At 41.5% G+C, this 25711-nt stretch overlaps 1 protein-coding gene across 1 annotated transcript; it reads right to left on the bottom strand.

The window, feature by feature from the left end:
* Positions 1-1479: 1479 nt before the first annotated feature.
* Positions 1480-23179, bottom strand: ywhag1 (3-monooxygenase/tryptophan 5-monooxygenase activation protein, gamma polypeptide 1). The gene is made up of 2 exons (XM_049592147.1): positions 22920-23179; positions 1480-3595 (listed from the first exon to the last, which is right to left on the bottom strand). The coding sequence occupies exons 1-2, from the start codon at positions 23004-23006 to the stop codon at positions 2939-2941; spliced, it is 744 nt and encodes a 247-aa protein (XP_049448104.1). The 5' UTR covers positions 23007-23179; the 3' UTR covers positions 1480-2938.
* Positions 23180-25711: the final 2532 nt, after the last annotated feature.

Genomic DNA, 25711 nt, shown 5'->3' with positions numbered 1-25711 from the left:
CCCTGGACAGGTCGCCAGACTATCGCAGGGCTGACACATAGAGACAAACAACCATTCACGCTCACATTCACACCTACAGACAATTTAGAGTTACCAATTAACCTAGTCCCCAATCTGCATGTCTTTGGACTGTGGGAGGAAGCTGGAGTGCCCGGAGAGAACCCACGCTGACACGGGGAGAACATGCAAACTCCGCACAGAAGGGCTCCCACGCCCGGGATCGAACCGGCAACCCTCTTGCTGTGAGGCGAGGGTGCTAACCACCACACCACCGTGCCGCCCTCATCCCCAAATCAAAAATACATATTTTTCCTCTTACCTGTAGTGCTATTTATCAACCTAGATAGTTTTGGTGTGAGTTGCTGAGTGTCAGAGATATCAGCTGTAGAGACTTCTGCCTTCTCTCCATTTTAATCGAACTAAGCGGCACTTGACTTGTGGTGCTCAAGGTGCCAAAAAATACATTTGAAATACTCAACAGTAAATGTCTCTTTCCAGAAATCATGACCTGGTTACTCAAGATAATCCACAGACCTTGTTGTGAGCAGTTTTGTGTAGGAACTATTTTCTTTCTGACGAACTACACCCGCAAACCCTATCACCGCGCAGGAGTAAGTTTGCATCTACTTAATGGCAGAAGGCTCATGTTTGTGACAGATATAAACATTAATGGTGTCCTCCTTGGCCAGGGTTGGGCAACTTGCAGCTCTTGAAACCTTCTCTAGTGGCTCCCTGTAGCTTTGACATAGGATTATATGGAAATAAATAATGGTTATTTTTTTAGCATTGTTGTAGGCCTAAAATGATTATTGCATTCGTCAGTTGTAAAAATGTGTAGTCTATATATCATTTAAAATTTTTTTAGAAGTTTCATCAACTACAGTATGCATCATACATCTACGACCTGGTGCCTTGTCCTGTAATTTTGCAGTAGTTCAGTGGCTGTGGCTAGCCTATAGTGTCTTTCTAGCATGGCTAGCTTGAATTCCAAGTCCCAAAAAGTAAAAGTCTCAGAGAAAATTAAAGGATTTAGTAGTGTGTGGACGATTAATTTGCTTTCACCACAAACCCTGCAAAGATAAAATACTAAATAATTATCAATAGGCTACTGCAGAGTAGCCACCTCATAGTAAATGATCTTAATGAATGCTCAGACCTGTTCGTAATGTTGAAGGGCTAATTTAGAGTTAGTAGGCTGTTGTCTTCATTCAAATATGTTTCGTGGCTCCAGACAGATTTTTTTTATTTTCATGTTGACAAACGGTTCTATTAATAAGATTGCAGACGCCTGTCCTTAGCTGAGCTGTGACGTTAGCTAGCTCAGGGGTTGCTAGTTAGGTTAACAGTAGATGCATGCTTCCTTATGTGCCATGACACAGTTGCGAGTGTAGTTTAGTAGAAAGAAAATAGTTCCTTCACTACCCAATGTTTTCTCCACTTTTTGTTACCCTTACCAAGAATTGCATGTGACCATAGCGATGTCCGTAACAGATCAATTTATTGTTAACAATCACTGTTTTGGTATAGCGTACTTCAGCAAATGGAGTAAAGAAAACACAGATTAAAATAAGGTCTAGCTAACAATCGCAATAAAAAGAAATAAATAGAAAATAATCCCATTAAAGTCTAGTAATTCCATGTTCATATGAATACATAACATCTACAGTATAAGTTAATAAATTGAAGCTACTGTATAAATACATCACCAGCATGCACAATATTGTATTATGGAGAATATTGGAGCAGTTATCATCTTACACTGAAGAAACAGTATAATAGGCAAGTGCATTTCTTGACCAAGAAGAAACTGAAGACAAAGTAAATCCACAAACCTCAAATCTGCTTTTAGAGCTTCCACTTAACATTGCATGTGCTCTGTCCACAAATTAAACTGAGTTCACTAATCAAGTCAGTGGTTCCAGGTGCCGGTTCAGAGATCCTACTGATTGTTATGAAGATAGCATAACTGGAGAATAAGGGTGGACTCATGATCATGTTCAATCACCACATTAATTTTTTTTAAATTTCCATTTATTTTATTTTGCTATCTGGTGAATCAAATCGTTTCCTACAAGGAGCCAATAGAAGTAACGACAATACTGACAATAAGAATTAGGTGTCCAAAAACAGTTAATTTATTTAATAAAGCACATCAGCACATGAGAGGGACAAGCTGCACTAAGTTTACTTTATGAATTTTGTATTTTTAGTTACAGTATGACTGTGTGACTGAGCTGGACACATACCTGACACAAAGCAAACAAAAAACATTGTTTTTTATGTTATCTTCAATAACAGAGACAACCTGCTTTTCACTCAACGATCATAGTGTGGTGCAACAAAAGATGTCAGTACGTTTCTCGATGACACCCCTAAGAAGCCCGTCTTCATCTCTGCAACCCGTCTGCTCCCTCACTCACTCTCCTGCCTTGTCTTTCTCTCTGACTAAGCAATGACATTCAAGGTGACTCTAATTTTCTGGTTGCTCAAGCATCAACTTCTGAATGCTCCTCCCCTCACCAAATACAATAAGACAGCTCAGCTTCATTTGCGCAATAAGACCAGTCTCTGCCAGTGTGAAGGTATCATTACCCAACAGTCACACTGTGATGAATGACATACCTCTTGCTTCTAAAGTGGTATTTTGGCAAATGCTGCAGAGGCTACCAAGGAGGGGTTTCATTCTTTTATTTTTTAATTGTAGGTTATTTCTCAAACTAAAATTCCCTCCACCAACTTTTTTTTCACTTTTAATTTGTTGAAAAATAAAGAACAGCAGCCACGTTAGTACCATCGGCTAAATTAGCCGCCGATGTTCCACTGCCCTCCCCTCCCTTTTTTTTTAATTTCTAAGAACTTTTTAACTAGTATTATTATTTTGTCATCATTTGTGAGCGCGCGTGTTGTGTTGTTTTGGCAGAATGAGGTTTTGGACTCTTTAATTGTTGCCCTCGCCTCCCTCGTCATCCTGCTGGTCGCTCGTCCACAGCGTCAAGTTGTCTCGTAGCAGCTGCATGATGAGAGTGGAGTCTTTGTAGGAGTCCTCATTCAGGGTGTCCAGCTCGGCGATGGCGTCATCGAAGGCGGTCTTGGCCAGGTGGCACGCCTGCTCCGGGGCGTTCTGGATCTCGTAGTAGAAGACGGAGTAGTTGAGAGCCAGGCCCAGGCGGATGGGATGGGTGGGCTGCATGTGCTCCTTGCTGATCTCGTGGGCCTCGTTGTAGGACTTCTCGGAGGACTCCACCACCGCGGCTCTCTTCTCCCCCGTGGCGACCTCGGCCAAGTAACGGTAGTAGTCACCCTTCATCTTCAGGTAGAACACTTTGCTCTCATGCTGCGTTTCGCTGCAGTTCTTGATCAGGAAGTTGTCGAGGAGATTGAGCACGTCCTGGCAGACGGCCTCCAGCTCCTTCTCAATCTTTTCCCGGTAGGCGCGCACCATCTCGATCTTCTTCTCGTTACCGTCAGCCGACGTCTTCTGCTCAATGCTGGAGATGACACGCCAGGATGAACGCCTTGCCCCGACCACGTTCTTATAGGCCACAGAGAGCAGGTTCCTCTCTTCATTGGATAGTGCTTCATTCAGCTCTGTGACCTGTAGAAATGAGAGAGAAAGAAAAATATTCAGGTGTTAGCATGTCTTTTTCTTACTTCCATTGACAATTATTATGTAAAGATATGTCTCAGTAACATTCAGCAGCTGACAGTGGGACAATTCAAACCTGTAACATGCAACAAAGTTTGACACTAAAAAACTATTTAAACCTTACACACATGTCACTACACTACAGAAATCACAAGGTGTTGGACAACATAAGCAAACTGTCACAGATGCCTCCAGACAAACTGTACAACACCCAAGGCAATACTCCAGTGAATCCAACAGGGTAAACCACACCTCCAGCTCAGTGACATCATCCTCTGAGGTGACTCCTGATTGGCTGTCTGCAGCTCTGAAAGCTGGTTTTGTTTTGTTTTGACAGGCCTGTGTCTGGCTGGAGGATTTAATCCTTTATATCCCACTGGGACTGTGCAGCAGAGGCATCTTTACAGACCTTTTCTCAGTATAAAGCCTGTTGTTACTTTCTTTTTCAGGACAGAATTCAGTTTCATGAGCAGAGCAAAGCAGGGGGGCCTGACCAATCACGTGGAACAGCCCTTCACAATGCCCTTACTGAACACTATATGGGTTAACATAAAAGGATGTTCTGGGTATAAAACTGAGAGCATTGTGTTGATATTCCTTATATAATCAAATAGGAAAATAAGGTGGCTTTATTCTTTTTTAAATTAAAAATACATGCCTTACTTGGTCTTAGCAATACCGGTACATTCATTCAGCATTTATAAACTCAGCTTCATTGAGGCACTGTCCTTTAATTAGAAAAGAACTACTTCCGTTTTTGTGAAAACAATTGTACACCCAGTGCAAAGGGGCGTTCAGTGCAGTGCAACCATCATTGCTGGTTAAAGCCTGACGCAGTTGTCATCTTCATGGCCAACACCCACGTAGTGTAAGTAGCAAATGTACTTGCATGCATCTGTGCAACCATGGGCGTGTAAGTCTTACAATGAGGTGTGGTCAAGCCCATTGCTATTTTGAGGCAGCGGAAAGCGACTGTGCTATTGGCCTACAAAAACCTGGTCCAAAGTCAGAATGGCACCATATTTTCCTGCTATGTAGAGGGTGCATAATTTAGGTAGAAAAAAATGCACCTACAAAGGCTGGTTAACAACGCACGTACACTCTCTCAGGTGGGTGAAATAATTTAGCAGAGCAGAGCTGTTGTCCGACTACCCATTAAGAGAGATGCTGTGCACATTTACGCACAAGGACCAGCGTAACTTGATTATTTCCGAAGGTAAAAGTTTAGATCTGTTTCCTCTGTCAAGTTTATAACTACAGTTTTTAGTTGCGTTGCTTAAATGTCCCAAGATATTTGGTGCAGTAACATTACAGCTCTTACTACATTACTTGCAGCAGAAAACCGCCTACTTCTTCAATCTGGAAAATTCGCCCTGTAAAGAGCAGTGTGCCAGCTGCATGATGATTGGTTGTATTCATGTTATGCCCACAACACACCTATAATTAATTCAGGGACTAAAAACAACCCTGTTGCCCCTTACTTTGCGCCCATATTATGCTCTGTTTAACTAGTGAAAGTGGAGTTGGACCTAAATGCACTTTAAACTATGCGCCATACATTGTTTAAATAGTGCCCTTAAGGTCTACAGCTATGCTAACAGCTCCATGCTAACATTAACAACAGTAATGCTAACTTGCTCATTTAGTCGATAGGATGTTTTTACCATGTTCACCATCTTAGTTAATGTTAGCATGCTTGCTGATTATCAGTTAACACAAATCTATTGCCCGCAAGACTATTGAGCTAGCAGTGTGATTAGTTTTGCAGATATCTGGACATAAACCAAAGGGTTGGACAAACTGAAATGTTGACCTGATGATGGTGCTAGATAAGTAAACTTCATTCTGAGGGGAGCATGAATCTATCTGTAACAAATGTCATTGCAACCCATCTAATCGTTGTAGAGACATTTCACTTGAAAATCACAAGACAGCGTCATGGTGGCTGAGGAGCAAAAATCAGAAAATCCTTAGTCATTGTGCAAAGTCATCAGGGACACGAATGCGTGTTCATAATTTTCTGTCAATCCGTTTGGTGGATATTGAAATATTTCACAGGATAAGTAAAAACTTTGATCAGCTGAAGGCAACAGAGGAAAAGTCAGTGGAGTTATTAGGATTCATCCTCTGGGGAAAATGAATTTCTAAACAGAATTTCATGGCAATCAATCCAATCAATATTCTCTCTGAACCAAAGTGGTAGACTGATCACAAAACTGATATTGCCACCCACAGAGCCGTGGTTAAAAATAAAACAATTTTCTTGTAGTTCTCTGTAGTTACATTTCAAGTAAATCTGCCTGCTGTGTCTGTGTATCAATTTATGTGTCTTCTCCTAACCACCCAGGTGGGGTCGCACTCTGCTGCCGCAGTGTTACAAAGACACTAAAAGGTCACTTTTGGAGCTATTTAATCACGCTGTAAGACAAATATCCCCCTGAGGCTGTGCTGCGTGATTGTGCGGCATCCTCGACACATGGCGGAGCCTCAGCATCTTACTCAAGGACAGGAAAGCTTAAACCTGTGACCTTTGAGATGCATCACAGTCACAATGAGCTAACAGCTGTGTCACTCTGCTTTGGTTAGACTCCAGTAACACACATTAGCTGCTAATCCCTGTTCCAGTTGTTACTACAGTCACTTTTGATAAAAGCCTATGACTAATCATGTGTTCATCTGATGAACTCGCTCTCAGCTCACAAAAGCCCTCACATACACCACGTACACCCGATTCATAACGCAACAGTTCAATGCAGCGGACCTGACCATGGTGAGATTACTGTACAAGGGAGGGAGTGGAGGGTAAAGAGCAATCGGTGATGCAATCTCCTGTTTCCATGGCGACTGCAAAATCTGCTTTTGTTTGTGAGAGCTATACCATCTCTGCTGGAGACGCTGGCCACAAGCTGCTAATGGCAAGGATGCTGACATGGCTGACGGCGTGGAGAACGCTGCAGCAGTGTGGGTGGGGGTAAGTGCAAACAAGCCGTTTCGAATCTCACACCTTTCAGCCGACTCTCACATTGGCAGTTAGCCCTAGCAATGATATTCCAATACCACTTTTTTCCTTTCTGATACTGATTCCAATAAGTTGAACTTACGAATCAGCCAATACTGGGCACCATCTAATGCCATCGCAAAAAAAATATAAATAAATAAGTAACAGCTGTATTCTACTATCCGTGTCAAGAAGCCAACTGAAACGTGTAAAAATAGAACAACTATCATACAATATAAATATTACACACTATTTATTCTACTTAGTATTTCCGTTGCTGCCCAAACAGCACAGGTCTACTGATAGTAGGATCGGGTAAATGTTATTCCATTGCACATGGCCTCTGGGATCTGCACTGCTATGCACACAATAGCACAGTCTCCAATTCGTCAACAGACCCAACCAAATCCACATGGGATATAGCTTGCGCTCAGAACCACGGCGGTGTTGCCATGGCTCTATGGGTGTCAATGTCTGTCTGTTGATCAGTCTACCACTTTGGATGGATTGCAATGAAATTTTCTTTAGACATTCATGCTCCCAGAGGATGAATCCTGATAAATCTGGTAAGATGTGTCTATGTTTTAGCGTGAAAATACAATTTTTCCAAGCCCTTCTAAAAACATTTTCCACATGACATAGGTTTCTGCACAATGTCATTTCTATATATAAACCTAAATGCTGCTGTGGGCACGACACTTGTTCAGTTCTGAAAGTCACACAGTAACACCAACAAACTAAATGATTGAGGCAGCGACAGCCCAGCAACTCCAACGTGCAGAGAGGTTAAATCACCAAATTCTGTCAATGGAGTCTGGTGGCTTTGAGAAGAGCTATATAAGGTTTTTAGTTCTCTGTTGGGAAGGGCCGTCTGACAGCAAGATAAAGTGGTAAAATAATTCACATATAGTGTACACCTAAGCTGATCTTTGATTTTTCTTTGAGGTCGTCCTTTTGTTTAAGGAGCTGAAATATGTTTTGCTACTTCCCCTGTCCACAGGCACCTACACTACACCTGTGCACGTTCCTAATAAAAGAGGAAGATGTGATGAAGTATGGTATGCTTACTTTAAACCACTTCTTCACTAAATGTCTGTATCGTGATATATACCAGTACCTGTTACTGTTATATATGGCTGGGTATTGTTTCAAAAATGAATTACCAGTACCAATGCCAATACCCTTACAGTGATCATTCGATACCCACCATGTGAGTGGAAGCATCTAGTTACTAGTTGTAGCATAGCCATACTTTCAAAAGTTTTGGTGGCTTTAGGCAAATAAACATCACTCGACTTCACCACGACACAGACTTTACGGGTTGTAGCTGCTGCAGTAGTCAGCCAATCACACATTGCATTAAACTGAAGAACACATGCAGCGATTGGCTGCCAGCAAAATCATACAAATAGTTTTTTTGTCTAGATCTGGGTACAAAAAGAATCTAATACAGGTATCGTTTGACCTCAAATGTTAGTTGTTTCTGGGTTATGTCAGTCGCCAGACTTCAAAATATTAGCAATGTCACTGTGAGCATGTTGGTATGCTGATGTTAGTATTTAGGTAAAAGCATCATTGTGCTGAAGTACAACGTCACAGAGCATGGCTATAGACTCTCTTGCCATGATGAAATTACTACCAAACCTAGTGATTCTGGGATTGTTCTCAAGTCAATACTATAGGCAGATTATCATGACATTTACTATAACAGCAACATCCCACAATATCTTTGCCTGTTTCAGGCATTACTTGAACTGCTACCTTTGGTAGCACCTTAAGACCAAATCATCAGTTTGGTCCTACACTTAACTAGTGGCCAGATTTCCAGGGAATTTTAAGTTCACCTTCCCCACAGGAAGCGCTACCTTTGAATTTGGATATCCCGAGGGTTGTTCTGGAGTGTCATCCCAACAACCAAAGCACCATGCTTTTCGTTCCTTACTCTGAAGAGTGCAGCTTCTACAGGGCCACCAGCAGTGTTGTCGACTTTTGTGCTTGTTCACTTCCTACACAAGACGTTGTAAAATTTACAACTGATAAATAAAACGACCTCTGTACTGGCAGAGTATGAAGACAGGCAAACAATTAAATGACATCTGTTGCGTAATGATCCCACTTACAAGCACAAGAGAAAGTCACCCTGCCCCCCATTAGTCACTGCTGTAGCACAGCCTCAGCTCTATACCACTCTATGCCTTAGCCCATTAAATTACAATTAGTGTAAACGAGTATCTGACCTACAGCAAATGCCACCAGCAGAGTAGGTCAGCGCTAGAGCAACAGAGAGGTCAGAAAAACAAGTCCTAAACAACACGTCTGTAAAAACATGGATGCCTTTGTTTCAGAAGGCTGCAGGGTGAGCAGAAAGCCCTGACGGAAGCTGTGGAGCGGGGATGACAATAGAGCTCTGTCTACCCATAAAGCTCATCAATCGCGCCTGCTCTCTCGTGACTCATCCTTGCACAAGGCAGTCAAACTTCCAAACAACTGAGTGTTAATACAAACAAAGGCCAGGCAGGACAATCAATAACTTTCTCTTTGACAGCTCTCTGCATGACCATTAATATCCACAGGAGAGACAGTGTAAGAGCTGCAGGGCTCGGGGAGCAGAATATGTTGAGCTTCAGTAGAGGTTGGGTTGGACCACAATATTCGCCGCCTTACATTTTCATTTAATGGATTACAATTCATATAATGAAGGCTTGCCACAATCCCACAGCCACCTATTTTTCTTCTTGATCCACACTTTTCCTTCTGTCTTTTCCTTGCTCATTTGCTCTCCTAACCTGATGTGACAACCCCCCCGCCGACCCTCTTTCAGGCAGCAGAGCACAAAGGCGCCGTGGACTACCTGACGTCACTGGTGGTGTGAATAGGGCTGGAGCCTTGGCGCTAAGAAAAGAGATCTGCGAGGCGGTGTATGTGCCTGTCTTAGTAATGGTGGTGGAGAAGGAGCTTCAAGTGGCTCTTTGTTGCTACGCTACCACTTATGACAGTGGTTTTTAGCCGTGATTATAACTGATGCGTGCATCCAATAGTAAGAAATGATCACTTAAAAGAATGAGGAAGAAGGGCAGATATAATTAGATCATTATACTGGAATGGAGAGAGCTCAAGTACTACGCAAGCCTCTCTAGTCTTGATTTACATCCAAATGTAGCGCAAATATTAACCGATTTTTCAGAAAATCTACAAAAGAAAATTTTAATTGATGTGTTTTTCCATCCACTGCCATTCATGATAATTGGGAGCTAGTTCATCCAGATTAGCAGTGTGTGGTGCTAATTCGCCTATCAGTAGTCTGCAGAAGAAAAGGGCGCAAGGAGATGACGTATTTAAAAGAGCGCCAGTCAAACCTCAAACAAAGGATACAGTGGATGTAGAGCAACTGAGAACACACTGGACAGCAGAAATAGAGTTTTGAACTACTAATATTACAGCTGTGTGCTCTCTGAGACAACTGTGAGAGCTTTCAGTGGCCTATGAAATGACTGTACGTCATCATTTATTCACTGAATCTGTTTCCTGCACTTCACACAGTCACATTTATCTTTTTAGCTAGGGCTGTCAAGCGATTAAAAGTATTAATCTAATTAATTACATGCTCTGTGATTAATTAATCTAAATTAACACCACACATCAACTGTTGCTGTTAAAGTATATTTAAAAATTCAGTTCAAATGAATCTTGTCAGATGTGTCGTAGTAAAGCTGCTGGATTTTGGACACAATTGTCCCCCTGTGCAGTCCATTTTCCAGGGGAGTTAGTCAGTCGGTCACAGGTAGACTTGCTCAGTTTGCGTCTGAATGCCTGGTCGAGTGTGGCTTGACAAGGCTGACTGCTAGCGCTAGCATCAGAGGATGTGCTAGCTCAGACCTCTGGGTTCGCTGCTAAATGCTTTACATTGAAGTGATATTTCAGGCTTGAAGTACTCCGATGTTACAAAAATTTCTTACTGCGGAAACTGCAGAGAATGGTGCTCCTATCAACGGTTCCATCTGTGAATTTTTTGAATGTAAATGTTCTGTCCACGAGGCCACACAGTGTCTTCTAGTCTGCCTCCATCATGTGACAAAGCCACTGTGGCCTTCAATGATGCACCAGATCAAAGGGCAACACAGAACGTGATTAATCAGCATTCATTTTTTAAGACATTAATTTTCCATGGTTAATTAATTAAAATTAATCCATTATTTTGACTGCCCTCCTTTTATAATTACGTCAACTTTTCCACCAGCCCCTCCAGGATGCTGCCCTGCTGCAACAAATTCAACCAATCCTCACGAATTTTACATGACACTAAAATTCTGTCCAATCACCACAACTTGTCTGCAAAGTTAACCAATCATTATAGTTTTCTACAAGTCGCCAAACTCACTTTCATGTTTCTGATTGTTAAGATACAAAAATGTGCATCTCAAACGTCTTTCACTGTCCAACAAAAATTACTGCGAAAGACCACGCAAGGCAATTCCCTGATGTTCAGAAAGAAAGCGGGAATAAACTGTTAAGCAAAGCTGTGGTGGAACACAAACAACATCAATTAACAAGCATTATTCTACAGACAAACATCTAAAAAAATCACAAGAAGAAAACCTTCCATGAAATCAGGTGTTTTAGGCAACGATCGCAAAAAGTATGTGAAATCCTGGAGGAAGTGCTAAGTACTAGTTCTCTGCTGTAGTTAAGAAAGAAGAACTTGCCTCTGTCAGTATGTAAGAATTTATTAAGAAATATAATGGGTGTACAAAACAGGACTGTTGTGCTCAGCCCACATTTTTTCCTGCTTAGCTGTTGTTGTCTGAGGTAGTGTGCTCTGCCTTAGAGGTCAAATGAGGGTCTAACAGCACCTCCCAATTCACTTCCATGAGAGCACAGAAATGATTAATGGTTACCTGCTACACAGTTAGCACTAATTAACATTAGGTAAATAAAAACCTCTTAATTCTTAATTTCTTGGTCAAAGTGTGGAGGCACTGCAGACTCATCGTGTATTGACCAGCAGTGTTACTAACAATGACAGGACTGAGATTATTGTGTAATTGCATTACTAATACTTGGTCACAGACTGTGTCAGGGACACCTCCTAGCTATCCCCCTCTTGTCAAAATCACTCTTTTCATACTTTCCTGGTCTGTAATAATCCTGTAAACTCATTCGGGGTAATGAAATCCCAAACAAATAATCCTCATCATAGTGTCAAAGCAATAAAGCAACAACCGTTCTTCAACAAAGATGAAATGTGGAGCCAAGTGACATTTCACTCCATGAACTATGAAGATGAAACACAATAAACAAAGAACCTTGCCAAAATTAAAATAGGGAAAAAATAAAACATATATTTAAGATAAGATGATAGAACGGAGTCCTTGTTGGCCCCAGTGTCTTCCTGACCATGCCAAATTTACCTAGAAAGCATTGCATCACTGTCATACTTACTCACTACCACAGTGTTAATGAAGCTATGAGACACCAAGGTCCCCATTTAATTTTACAGTCATTTAACATCCGTGGGTAATGAAGAATGGCAGGAACTGCTGCCACAACTCATTCAAGCAGCAACATGCAGGTTGAAAAATGAAGCCAATGCACAGGTGGCAAAAACTGCAGTTCCTCTAATGGCCACTTGAGGCTGGCTCCAAGAGCGAGTCAGTCTCCACAGACCTCCATGTTAAAACGCCCAACTTTACAGTAGGAATTAACATATTTACAGCCTAGTACAAAAAACGGTTTTGGACTCTATAGCTAATTAACCCTTAATGACCGAATAAGGGACTCACATGTTTAAATTTGATCAAGGCCTATGGTTATAATTAAGAGCAGGGCTGCTCTGAGTGACAGGTGGATGCTATTGACAAGTTGCTACCACGGCCTAAACATTGGTTAGGTAACATAACCATGGTGTAACCCCGATTTAGAGTATAGCCATAGCCGCAGCTGTAGTTATCAGTGTGATTTCGGGTCCTGAAAGTTATTAGTAACATTTTGGTTGCCTAAAAACGTCTTGTTCAGCATTGCTTACTCAAAGACCCTCTAAGGAGTCGCATGTTTAGTTTTCCCATTAAGTTTTTGTCTTAATGTTTTTATGCTAGCGACAGTTAGCATTAGCATTATCACAGTTAAACAAAGACTGTAAATGCACCATGCTAACCAAGCTAGCAGCTTGCACTGGGGTTAGCTCCACCTTCTCATCCAAATATGGTCACCTCTGGCTCCAAAAATCTAAGACGACAGCGGCCTAAATGCAAAACTCAAGGCTTCAGAACCATGGATAAAGAGAACTGGATACAGTGTAGTGGAGGAGGGTCACATTTGTTCCAATTAAAGTTGCTCAGTGGCGCATGGAGCCAAAAAGGTCTGTTTGCACGGAATGAAATTAACCACATCTTCTGCATTGTGGGACCCACAGAGCAAGGGCACTAGAGAGTTATACCAGCCGAGCAGCTAACTTCCAGTTTAGCCCTCCGCTACGTTGAATTGGGGTAAAAATGAAGTTGTAACTCCACGTTAGCCTCTATGTCAAATTGGCTTCAAAGTCCAGGATCGTTTCTTGTTCAAAACAGGAGTCCACACACCAATAGGTGATGTCACATCTATTATTATATACAATCTATGATCTCATCTTCTCTGTCAAAGACACCTGATACCCTAATATCCTAAAAGCAGACATCAGTCTGTCAATGTTTCACACTGAAAACATTCTTCAAAACATTTTTTAGCTGTCCTTTCTTTTGCTTTGACCTGTATTACCACTGCAGCTCAGAGTAGATGTGTCATTATGATGTCTCCTGCATTTATGTCCCTGCACTCGCTGACAGTGATTAAGCAAAAGGAAAAGTAGACATCATAGCAACTGAATGGTGCTACGAGATAATAAAGTGGTGTCATTCAGCTCTGCACATCTTGCTGCAAATGTAAGTAATACGTTGTGAAATGAACCTGATTATAGTGTGTGTAGGTGGCTAAGGTGGGCCTTTCTCGTAGTGCCTTTGTGACTCACCACTGAGTCAAGATTCATTTCAGGACATCCTAAAATGTCCTGAGATGACACTGGCTGCATGCATAAGTGGATTGAGATTTAGGAGTGTGTGTACGTACTGCAGAAATAAAGAAATTGAGGTTTGATGTTTCCTATGCCCCCTGGACACAAAACTGCAAAATGAGGAGGAGGATGAACTAGCAAATTTTCACATTTTCTGGGGCTATAACCCCGTTTCCTAGTTTAGCGCTCTGATTGTAGCAATTAGTATCTAAAATGAAGCTCATCATAGGTGTCAAATTAAAAAACCCTCAGTCTTTCATTTCTGTCACGGGCACATATTTTGAGACAATAAATCTTATTTAACGTTGAAGACATCTCCCACAAGATGCACCATCCCACTCACACCCACTCCTATGGAGATTCTGCTCACTCCTGCACACAACACTGTTTTCTAATATATCCGCCAGCAAAAATACTGTAACACATAAGTAGCCTGTGGAGTTTGCTTTCAGCAGTGAGAATTAAAAGTGGATAAAAATACTGTGGATCAAGTCCCTGTTTCTCTTCCAAGTGATGTTGTCAGCAACACACAAATCAGACGCTGAAGTGTCAGACTTCAGCAGAGCAGTGATGGTGTTAACTCAAGTGTAACCATCTACACCAGAAACTGATATTTCACTTGGTATATTTCAGTATTTGGTGGCATACAGTTACTGCATTTACAGTTTACATTAATCAATATATTAGATTTTTGCACACCCACAGTGGAGCAAGAATATTCAGCACCTGCAACATACGTGTCTTTGTGTCTTATGTGACTAATGGGAACAACATTTTTTGAAGCCAGCAGCAGCAAAGCCAGCTGCAATGTCACCACTAGGGTCACATTCCCATTGTCAATGTACAGCCACTAAGAGTGCTTGTTTTTTCCACTGACAGGCTCAGATTGTTATTTTAAGTGTTTGATACTTGTATGGAAAGGATCCCTTCAGTCACAGACTTTATTGATAAAGAGTAAGATCCTTTTTATTTAATCAGAAACAGCCCTGATATTGCCATCTTCAGACCCACCAGACTCCTTTTAAATAAACTGTAATTTTAGTGTGTATAGAGCCAGCATGTTTCACCTCTAACTGGGTGAATTAAGGGTTTATTTCAACCAAACCAGAGTTGGTTATTGTTGTAATAATAGAAAAATGAACCAAGATAGTTTTATTTTGTTTTTGTAAATTCTGAATGAAGTGTGTTTACCATTATGAAACTATGGTTTATTTAAATTTGACTCTGGTAAACTTACTGTTTTTTAAAATGGAGTCTGGTGGGTTTAACAATAGTGATGTCAGGTCTGTTTCTGGTGAAACAACAAGGCTTTTACTCTTCAACAAAGCTCTGTCTCTGTAGGGATCCTTTCCATAATGTTGTCAGACACTTAGAATAACAATCTGAGCCTGTCAGTGGCAAAAACAGCACTTTTTAGTGAACATACATTGATGGTGCACAAATGCCCTGTGTGGTTACATTGCAGTATGTTTTGCCGCTGCCAGCTGCAACCCTCTCGCTTAACACTGGACAGGTTTCAAAAATGTTGGTTTCCATTAGTCACTTATATACAAAAATATGAAAAATTAGGATCTAGGTTGAAAAATACCAAAGTTACTCTTTAAAATAGTTCAAATGGAGGCAGTTGGATATATCTAGTTGTTCTGTTGCACTCCATGAGTAACACACATACAGCCATTTCTGACAAAAAAAACAAAAAACAAAACGACTTCTTTAGCCAACGCAGCAAACACTATTTAGTCAACACATATTAAACATACATTCAGTGTATGGAGCAGCTGCAGCACAACACAGCATCTTTTAATGCATTGAAAGGACTTCATGAGAGAATAATGCATTCAGTTCATTAAGTGTGATGGAAGCCCTGGCTCTCTGTGCCATGCACTTCCTAAGATGCTGTCCAGTAGGATGTGTGTGAGCATGTGTGTGTGAGCATGTGTGTGTGTGTGTGTGTGTGTGTGACAGCTAATTCACAATAACACGAGTCAAATCAGCATATCATACTCACTATAGCCACCAGTTTAAATCAGTCGTGCTTAAAACTGAGCACACGTAATGAAAGGGGGCTGCAACTAACTAACACACACTGATTTCACAAAATATGTCTTATTTATTTTTATTTATTTTTATTCTGTGTTGTTGCTATGGTATCCTGGATGTCAGATTCTGGGATCTGTAATACCTCTTTCATACCAACACACTGAAATGGGTGGAACCCACGAGGTTGATCTGTACATAAAATGGTTTCTTGACTAGAGTACTGGACAACCCAATCACCAGAATAAATGCTGGCATTGTACGTCTCTGCAAACCACAGATTTGCTACATATGTATGGTAATACAACGCAAATATGTTAAAACGTTACGTTTCAACAATGCTGTGGTTAACGTGTGCTTAGGTTTAGGCACAAAAACCACTTGGTTGTGGCTCAGGAAAGATCATGATTTGGCTTAAAATACTTGGGTTTCAGTGGCACACTCCCCACTGAAAAAGTAGTGATGTCTCCACAATAGACAGCTGTTTTTGGTGAAACTTTCCCGGCTGTAAACACAGCAGTGACTTGCTAAAAACAACCTGTTTTGTTGTTTGGTGGTCTCAAACAGTGGTTTGCAGCTTGGCAGGTGTTTTAACAAGGTGTCACGCCGTCTAACATCCCCTCCACCTCTCAATGACAAAGTCTGCTCATATACTATGTCACTTTAGAGAGGTTGATACGATTCGTATGAAATGTACGTAACGTGGTTTGCAGCAATGTACAATCTCAACATTTTCTTCTGGCGACTGGGCTTTATCACAAATGCCTCTGATACTGCTGAAAATCCAGATATGGGTATGTAAGACTACGCACTAATATGATAACACCTAATACCTAATAAATTAATTCCTCTTTGCCTCTCTTAAACACTAGCATACACAGGAAGCTTTGCTGTGCAGACACTGGCATACTGTTTCAGAGCAGCGAAGAAGAAATGATTTCTGGAAAATAATGTAACGTGAGCCGTATGCTAAATGTCAGCAATTTGGCAATATTTTACACTGTTAAGTCCCACCTGTAAAAAGGCAACGTGTACAGTTAGGAAGGCTTTAGTTTCGAGGGGTGGGACTATGTCGCCAGTTTCAACACCAACAATCTTGTAAAGCATCACTTGAAAAAGCAAGTCAAGTTCTCCAATGCAAAGGAGAAAAAGGTTTGTATTATACAACTGTAATGGTTGTTGTAAAGTAATGGTTGCTGAACTCGCTATTGCCCTATACACAAGTTCCAGTATCAGAATCAGGACAAAAAGGTATTGAAACATCTCTATTCTTGACTGTCAAACCAACCAGGATGGGTGGACACTGCCACTTTAAGTAAACAGAATGGGAACTTAAGCTGATGGTACTTTTACGAATGAGCTGGCTAGTTTAATAAAGCTAAAGAGAGAAAGACAGAGAGCAAATGAACTGAAACTTAACCCCCGATGTGTAGATACTTTACGTAATCTAATTCTGTGTAACTATGTAACTCTGCAGTTTCGCAATCATTTGTATTGAGCTGCAGATTGAAGTCTTCATTTGTAAAAGCAGTCTCAATTGACTCAAGCCTGGGTCGAACATGCGTAAAGCACATTGTACTTGGTTTGTATGAAATGCATATATGCCTTGTGTGGCTTGCAAACAGGCAGTGGTTAATTTTGCCTCCTCAGAAGCTTCCAGCACAATTTCAGACTGACTGAAAGATTTTTTTAGGTTATTTTCCATGTAGGGAAATAAGGTTCGAGTTTCTCCCCAAAATGGCATGTTGAGTTTTTACATTACTCAAACTAAAAAGAAAAAGAAGTACTGCTAGTTGCAAGGTAATCTGAATAAAAAAACAAAAATAAAATCATTGAACATTAAAAATATAACCGTGTGCTCTCAGAAGCTGTGGGAATGTTGAACACAATCATTATTATTAAAAAATCAATTTAGCAAATAAAAAAAAAAGGTCTTCATAAAATTGAGTACATGACTATAAAAGCTATTTTCTCAGTGTTATAAAAACTACATTTCTTTTTTGTATGAAAATGAAAAGAAAGCCCTCAAGGTAAAAAGAAAAGCTCAATAAACTCGATCTCCAGAAAATAAATTGCTTATGGTTAAAGGTGAATCGGCTGTAACATGCAAAAACACTGTCATGGTAAAAAAAAAGACATGCTGGTGAAAAACATGTTTTAACCTTACATTAAAACCGCTGCATTAATTAGGGTTCTAACCCCGAAGGGGTAGAACCCTTCTAAGATTGTACCGGTTTATTATTATTATTATTATTATTATTATTTTTTGTTGTCTGCCGCTTGAGCTCAAATTCCCGTGAGCTGGAATGAGCAGAAACCTGAAACTTTGCCCAATGATTGGAAATGATGTGCATCAACTTTTATTAAAATATGAGCCCAGTCGGCCACATGGTGGCGCTGTAATTAAGGCTTAAAAATGACTTTTTTGGGAGGCCACGCCCCTCACACCATAAGTCTGATTGACTTGAAATTTGACACACAGGTCCAGCTCAATGTGCTCTACTAAAAAGCCTCTGGGACCATTAAGCTCCGCCTGACTAGATTTTTTGCTAATTTGCATAATTTGAAACAGTAAAATGACATAAACTTTTACAATTTTGACTCCATCAACAACAAATTTGGTACACGGCTTTGGGGGATGACAAGACACATTTCTATTACAAATGAGCCAGATTGGTCAAAAAACATGGCCGCCATGGACCAATGAATCTTCGCTGTGGGCGGAGCTTAGAATTGATTGGCCATAACTCCCACACCCTTTGACCTATCATCACCAAACTTGGTGGGTAGGTCCACAATGAGACTTGGAAGCTGCCTACCAAAGCATTTTGAGCTCAGCCTATAGGGGGTGCTATAAATGCCACACATCTGTATCTCAAAGACCATTGGATGGAATTTCACCAAATTTGGTATGCATGCTCTAGGGGTGGCTATTAACTAATATCTTGAGTGCCATGTTGATAGGTGAAAGTGGGTGTGGCCTATTCATCATTAACTGTCATAATTTGCATTTTATTAATTTATGACCAGCTGGAAGGACCTAGGGACATGAAACGTGGTACATGGACTATAAATGACATCCAAATACTGCTCAAAAAATTTGGTCCCAATCGGCCTTATGGGGGCGCTATAACATAGAGTGTAAAGCTTGAAAGGCTCTGCCCGCTGCACCACAACACAGCAGAGAGAGAAATTTGACAGCTAATGATGGATTGGTAGAGAACAGGGAGAGGCTGACAGACTGTGACTTGTTGAAATATGTGAAGAAGGGTGGAGCAAGAGGATAGTGGGAAAACAGAGAAGTGGCTTTGAGGTATTCTTACGTAAAGAGATGGTCTTCCTGTCTGAACTTTCACTTACCTTCATTTAGGTAAAATCATAATAGTACACTCACATCTGTGTCTTTAGCCTTACAGAATATTTTACAGCCTCTCCCATACACATCCATTATTATCTCCAGATTTCTCCCAAAATTATCATGATCATGGAACTGTGATTGCTTAAACATTAAAATACCTATTGAAAGTTTGAAATACGCATCAATAGGTAAAATTTCAATTTATGTTTTGATGTTCAAATGGAGTCTCTATGTGAAAGTATACCACAAATGTTATTAGCATGTAGGCTAGCTGAAAACCCGATTTCAAGAAATGTGTGACTTGGAAAGAGTATGTATTGCTTGGAGCTTTCAGGGACAGAGTGGGGAACGTCTTGCACTACGGCAGATGAGGGTCACAGTGGGTGGTGAGGGTCACGGTGGCCGGTTTGGGGCGGAACAGGTTAGAACCCGCAGATTGCCGCTCGCGGCTATATTTTAAGTTTATTACTGTAGCTCTTGAGAACGAATAACTAATGTTTCAGAGGGCTGAGGCGCTGTGTGCCCATGTGGATGATGTAATAGTTTCATCAGATATGAATACTGTAGTGCCGAGATCATTTTACATGAATATTCAATTATCTCTGAAAAAATATCTGTTAAAAAATATCTTGTCAATGGACAACTGCATGTACATTAATAGAGCAGGCATTTAGTCATCTCTATAGACAGATGTCTGCATATGAGTGCAGAATCTGTAGGCAGCAGGACATGATTTTGGTATCCAAAGTGTTGTGGTTTCTGTTTGTAGTGCGAGTAGTACTGACCCATCGTGATGAGCAGATTTTGGTAGCATGCAGGTAAAGGGATTCCCTAAACACCTGGTATTTCACTCAGGGCGGTGCCTTACATGTTGCATCACACAGAGTATCGTGTGCCTGATGCACATTCTTGTCGGCTCACATTTGGTCGCCTTGACATGTTTTGAATAAACGGGCAAAACCACTGAATCTTTAACAGACTTGACCATCAACTGCTACAACCCGCAAAACCACGCCCATCCAGGTGAAACCCCGTGTAGGTAAAGTAAAATGCAATCTCAGAACCCATCTACGATGACTGAGCTTTTTATCAGCTTTCTTATATCTATGTGCACTCATATGCAGATATTTGTTTCAACAAATTAGCCGAAATGACGTCTGGACCTCCATTTCCGATTCTCAAATCAGACTGTAAATGATGAACAGCGGACAAAAGAGGAAGTCTCGGCCCACATATCTGCTGTCTACACCAGAACTCTTAAAATATTGGCATCTCAGAAGCTAACTTTGAGATCAGTTTACCCAAATATATGAATTTCCTAGAGCGATATTCACTGTGAATTTCTTTGAAAATCATTTCTAGTCAGAAGCATCCACTGCACAACTAAAAACCTCATTTTCATTTCATGCGGCTTTTTCATGTAGGAATCCAGGATCCTAATTTCATTTTCTGACTCTTGGTCCAAGGCTAATAGAATCACTAGAGACCCAGGCGTAGCCAAGTCTTTGCTTTATAGTTTTTAGAAGAATGCAGACTTGACAACACTTTGCTGTGCGTCACTGATTGGTTACTGATCCCTCATTGCTGTGCCTGACAGACAGAGAGAGGACAAGCAGAATTTAAGGCTGCTGTCAAACCTGTGATGTCACACACAGCTCCTAAAATGAATCTGGAAAGAGAAGCCAGATAATGACTCTCTACTGGGACCTTTTTTTTTTGCTGGATGAGAAAAATATAAATTGAATCTCTTGAAATCAGACTGAAAACTTGCTTTTTTGATTTGTAGCTCCACTCTGACTCCTAAATAGTGAATGACTGTCCGACACAATGAGAATAACTGCTATAAATCTGATTTCGCCTAAAGACGCCTAAATAATGATGCTGTAAAAATAGTGAGACGTGATGTCCTGATATCTACTGTATTATTAAATACAGCAATCCACAGACATCATCGTTCGTTCTTTCAGGGCCTGGTCCCTGAGTCTGAAGCGTTACAGTCCTCCAGAGGATGTCGACTACTGTAATCCTGGTTATTTGGTTCTGTTGCCACCGGGGCGGTTACCATGTCTGCAGTGGCAAGGGATTCCCCTCAAATGATGGGCGAGGCAGCAGACACACCCCGCTGCCCAGTGCTGCAGAGAGACTGGCTGGGTGAGGGGCAGCTCTCCCTCTGACTCGGCATAAATCGGAAGGGGTGGAGCCGGGCCCCCTCTGGCATTACCACTACAGCCTGGTCCTGGAGGGCGGCACACAGCGTGGCCTTTAAACACCTCACAGCTTACTTGTTGACTCATGTGGTTGAAGAAGATGTAGAAAAAGTTGCTTTGTCTACTATTGGACACAAAGCACTGTGCTATAGAGCTCGGACTTACAGGCCTTGGTAATAAAAGCAAACTATATGAAGGACTGAGTCACTCTATGATCACGTTCAGAGAAAAATTATAAATATGACACCAAAACTGCTTGCCTTTGAATAAAGAAGTAAAATGCATACCTTCTATTAACCACAGACACAATATGAAGTCCAGCACACATATCACAGCCATTCTTTTAAATAAAGGAGTGAGCCTTCCTTGACTTCCACTGCCAGCCTGTCCCTTCCCTTCTCATCTTACTGTAGTGATACAGAGAGATGCAGCCTTTGTGAAGCTGGGATAAAACGCTGCCTATGAAATGGTGCACTACGGGTGGGCCTGTGCTGCATCTTGGCAGATGCTGCGGCACGCCTCTGTGTGGGAACCTGCTGGAAGAGGTCGAGGACGCAGGGATGCGGTTCCTCCACAGCATCGATTAATAAACGCAGCCCGTCATCAAAGTACAGTTCGTGGACCCCCCTCCCCAAAAAAAGAGACGACCATTTGCTGCAATATGACATCTACAGAGCTTTCTGGAAAGAAGCTGTCCGTCCACCAACACCCACGTCTGTAAGGTGAATGCTTCGCATTTTGTGCGCTGCTTCTGCGCAAATCGATTGCAATCAACCTTCAGCCAACATTGCTCTTTCTCCAATGCGCCAAATGAAGAGGAGGGCCTCTCCACATCCAGCTAAAGAAAGGGTGGTTTTTTTTTAACACTAAACCGACGGCTCGTTATTTCTCAGCATCATGCAAACCGGAACACGACCATCAGCTCAGCCTACGATGTCACTTTCATGGTACCACCTAGCTCGTCCTCTGCTCCAGTATGCGCATCTTTCGACGGGCTCATTTTGATACCCTTTCACTTCTAAGCTCATATTTGATCCAGACAAACCGATTCTATCGCGTCTCGTGGTTATTTTGTGCTTCATTTCCACCCGGTTCTTTTACAACCGAGCAGCCTGGCCGTTTTTAAAGGAGCCTGGTGAAAGGCACCGCCCCAAGATCAAACAGTCCGCATTTCAACCACAATCCGCCGCAACACAGCTCCAATAAAACCCTCTGATTCACTGCAAGTTCCTTATTTCACTCCAACCTCACCGTATCAGAGCGGTTTCACTAATATCTCTGAAATAAATGGAAACGGGTGAAATGTGAACATAGGCTTCACGGGCCTTGCAGTCCTGCTAAACATGATGTTGCCCAAATCTTATCATAACAGTGTTACTTCCTGCTCCTAATTATGTCTTTCTAACAAACATTTTCTTTAATCATAAGTTTCATACACCAATTTCCGGTTTTTCCGGTTTATCCGCTCAAACACAGGAGGCACCGTCTGCTGTCTGCGTAATGCTACTATCTAGCTTTTACGCATTCCTCCCCAACGCGCGCACACACACACATCGATGAGGAGATTTTACACTCAAAGAACCAAAAATTAACCAAAAGAGAAAAGGTCATTTCAGAGGGAGCCTACTTACCGATTTCATGGCAGCTGCCATATCATCATACCTCTCCGCCTGCTCGGCCAGCCTGGCTTTCTGCACCAGTTGCTCGCGGTCTACCATTTTTAGATGTCGTGCGTGTGTTTGCTGTCGTGTGTGTTTCGGAGCTAAAAAATCGTAATATGAATGTTTTAATGCAGATAACAGGTCCTTCTCGCTGCTGCAGCTGCTGCCTGCTGTCTGTGTGCCTGCCGACGGGACACCCCTCCCCCTCCGAGCACTTTCCCTCGGTTGTGTCACCACCCAGAAAGGCGTGTCTTCGCAGAGTGATGTAACGAGCCTGGCAGTCCAGAGAAAATGACAGCACAGCCTATTGCTCTACGCTGAGGCAATGTAGGGCTTACACTTCACATATCTGAGGAAAAGGAGGTCGTTTTTTATATAATGGTGATATATACTGTAGTGGATCCTTCTACTATACTTTCCAAGCATGGTACCAACATGCCCAATGCAACGCTTGACTACCATCCAGGCGTGGGCGGATTATGAGACAATGGGCCCCTGAGCAGTGATATGCAAAAGGCCCCACCCCACCTCTCCTTTACAGGAGCAAGACAATCTTTGTGGTGGTTTCGCTTCTTTTTGTAGTCAGTATGCATCTCTTTGTGGTTCTTTTGAAATCTCTCTAAACCGAGATGTGCATACATGGAATGTTGTTATCCCAGTGATAACTAAACACAAAAAGGAAATTTGTGTTTGGTAGATTATTTCTTTGTTGTAACAATGCTTCTTGGCAATAAATCTTATACTGTTGGAAAGAATGTTTATTTCCATTTTAAATGGTGCCACATTTGTGAGGAACATGCATTTGTGGGATGAGCAGCAGAGCTGAGTATGTGGGTTGCCAAACAGCTTTTTTTTCACTGTTGCTATTGACAGTTGCTTAGAGCTTGTGGTACCCCCAAGTGCTGACAACCAGGTGCCTGACTGGCACCTCGTTGGAGGCAATCTCAATGGAGAGAGATATCCAGATGAAATTCTGCAACCAGTGGCAATCCCATATCCTGACAGTCTGGGACCGAACTCTATCTTCCAAGATGACAAAGCTTGCCCCCACAGAGCGGGGTGTATCAGAGACTACCTCCAGAATTTGGGAGTGGAGAGGATAGAATGGCCTGCCGGCAGTCCTGACCTGAACCCCATTCAACACTTTAGGGATCAGCTTGGGTGTGCTGTTCGTGCCAGAGTGACCAACACAACCAAGTTGGCTGACTTGCGACAAATGCTGGTTGAAGAATGGGAAGCCATCCCACAGTAGTGTGTGACCAGGCTGGTGACCAGCATGAGTAGGACATGCCAGGCTGTTGTGGCTGTGTATGGTTCTTCCACACGCTACTGAGGCTCCTGTTTGTTAAATGAATAATTTGTTAAATTGCCAATATGTCTTGTTTCTCCAGACTACAATCATCCAATGCACCAAACAATGCCAAACAAGAGTCAACGGCAAAAAAAAAAAAAATGCTGTTTTGCACTGACAGAGGAGATTTGGCAAATTTTTCATGGGCGCAACCCACATACTCAGCTCTGCTGCTCATCCCACAAATACATGTTCCTTAGAAATGTGGCACCATTTCAACGGTATAAGATTTGTTTTGGTTCAATGACAGTCATGATTTTATACATATTACTGTTTTTGTTGTTGTTGTTATGTATCTGTCCTTCATCTGCCTGTTACACCAAATCTCTGTTGACAGACTGAAAGCCGATGGGTTCTAAGACTGGTTGTTTGTCTATGTTTTTGTAGACATTTTGTGTCTCTTTATAGTTGTTTTGCCTCTACTGTGTCTATTTTGTGTTTTTAATATCTCTTTGTGGTCTTTTTGAGTCACTTTCTGGTCAGTATGTGTTAATTTAATGACATTTTGCAGATTAATTAATTTGCTTTTATGCACAACTCAAGCGTCAGATCAAACATCGGTATTCTTCAAACCACGGAGATGCTACATTATGTATGTAAACTTTGTTTCCTTGTATTTCATTATACAGTTGTATTTCATTGTACAGTTTTATGTTGTGGTTAACATGTGGTTTAGGCACAAAACTACTCGGTCATGGTTAGGAACAGATCATATTTAGGCTTAAAATACTTGTGTCATTGCCACAAACACGGCTGAAGATGTCCCGACATGTCATTTAAAATACCCACTTCTTTGGTTCGTTGTACTTAACAGTGGTCCCTCCACCTCCTGGAGACAAAGTCAGCTCATACATATGTAGTCAGAAGTACATCACTTTAGAAATGTTGATATGATTTATATGAAACTTATAAATGTAGCACATCCTGATTGCAGAAATGTACAATACTAACTGAATATGCACTACAAAAGCACAACCAACATGATGAGCGCCCACCCGATCTCGGGCTCTGTCTTAAAGAAGGGTCCCATTGTCAAAATCTGGCCTTTATCATTTGAGCTGATGTCATGTTTACATTGTTGATAGTCCTCTGTTAACAGACAAAAGTATAGTCTTCAAAGTCAAATTAATTAATATCAAAGGTAAGTTTGACTGTGTCGTGTGTCTCAGGATTAATCAGTGATCTTTTTTCTGTTAGTATGCTAATCATATTTTCATGTTTTCCAAAAGCGATGACAAGAAACTGAACTTCATGCATGGTAAAGATATTGGGGTTTTTTCCCGGGAAAATTGTCACAAATATAAAGTTGTTATGGACCTCAGGCTGCTGCAATGCAGTAATGGGGATCCTAATAAACTAAAGTAAACTCTATTAATATGTGTGTTAACAGATTACTGCACACAAACCTTGT

Source organism: Epinephelus fuscoguttatus, linkage group LG12, assembly GCF_011397635.1.
Source record: "Epinephelus fuscoguttatus linkage group LG12, E.fuscoguttatus.final_Chr_v1".
Classification (NCBI taxonomy): Eukaryota; Metazoa; Chordata; class Actinopteri; order Perciformes; family Serranidae; genus Epinephelus; species Epinephelus fuscoguttatus.
The sequence above is the reverse complement of the archived record's forward strand: the minus strand, read 5'-3'. Positions and strand labels throughout refer to the sequence as shown.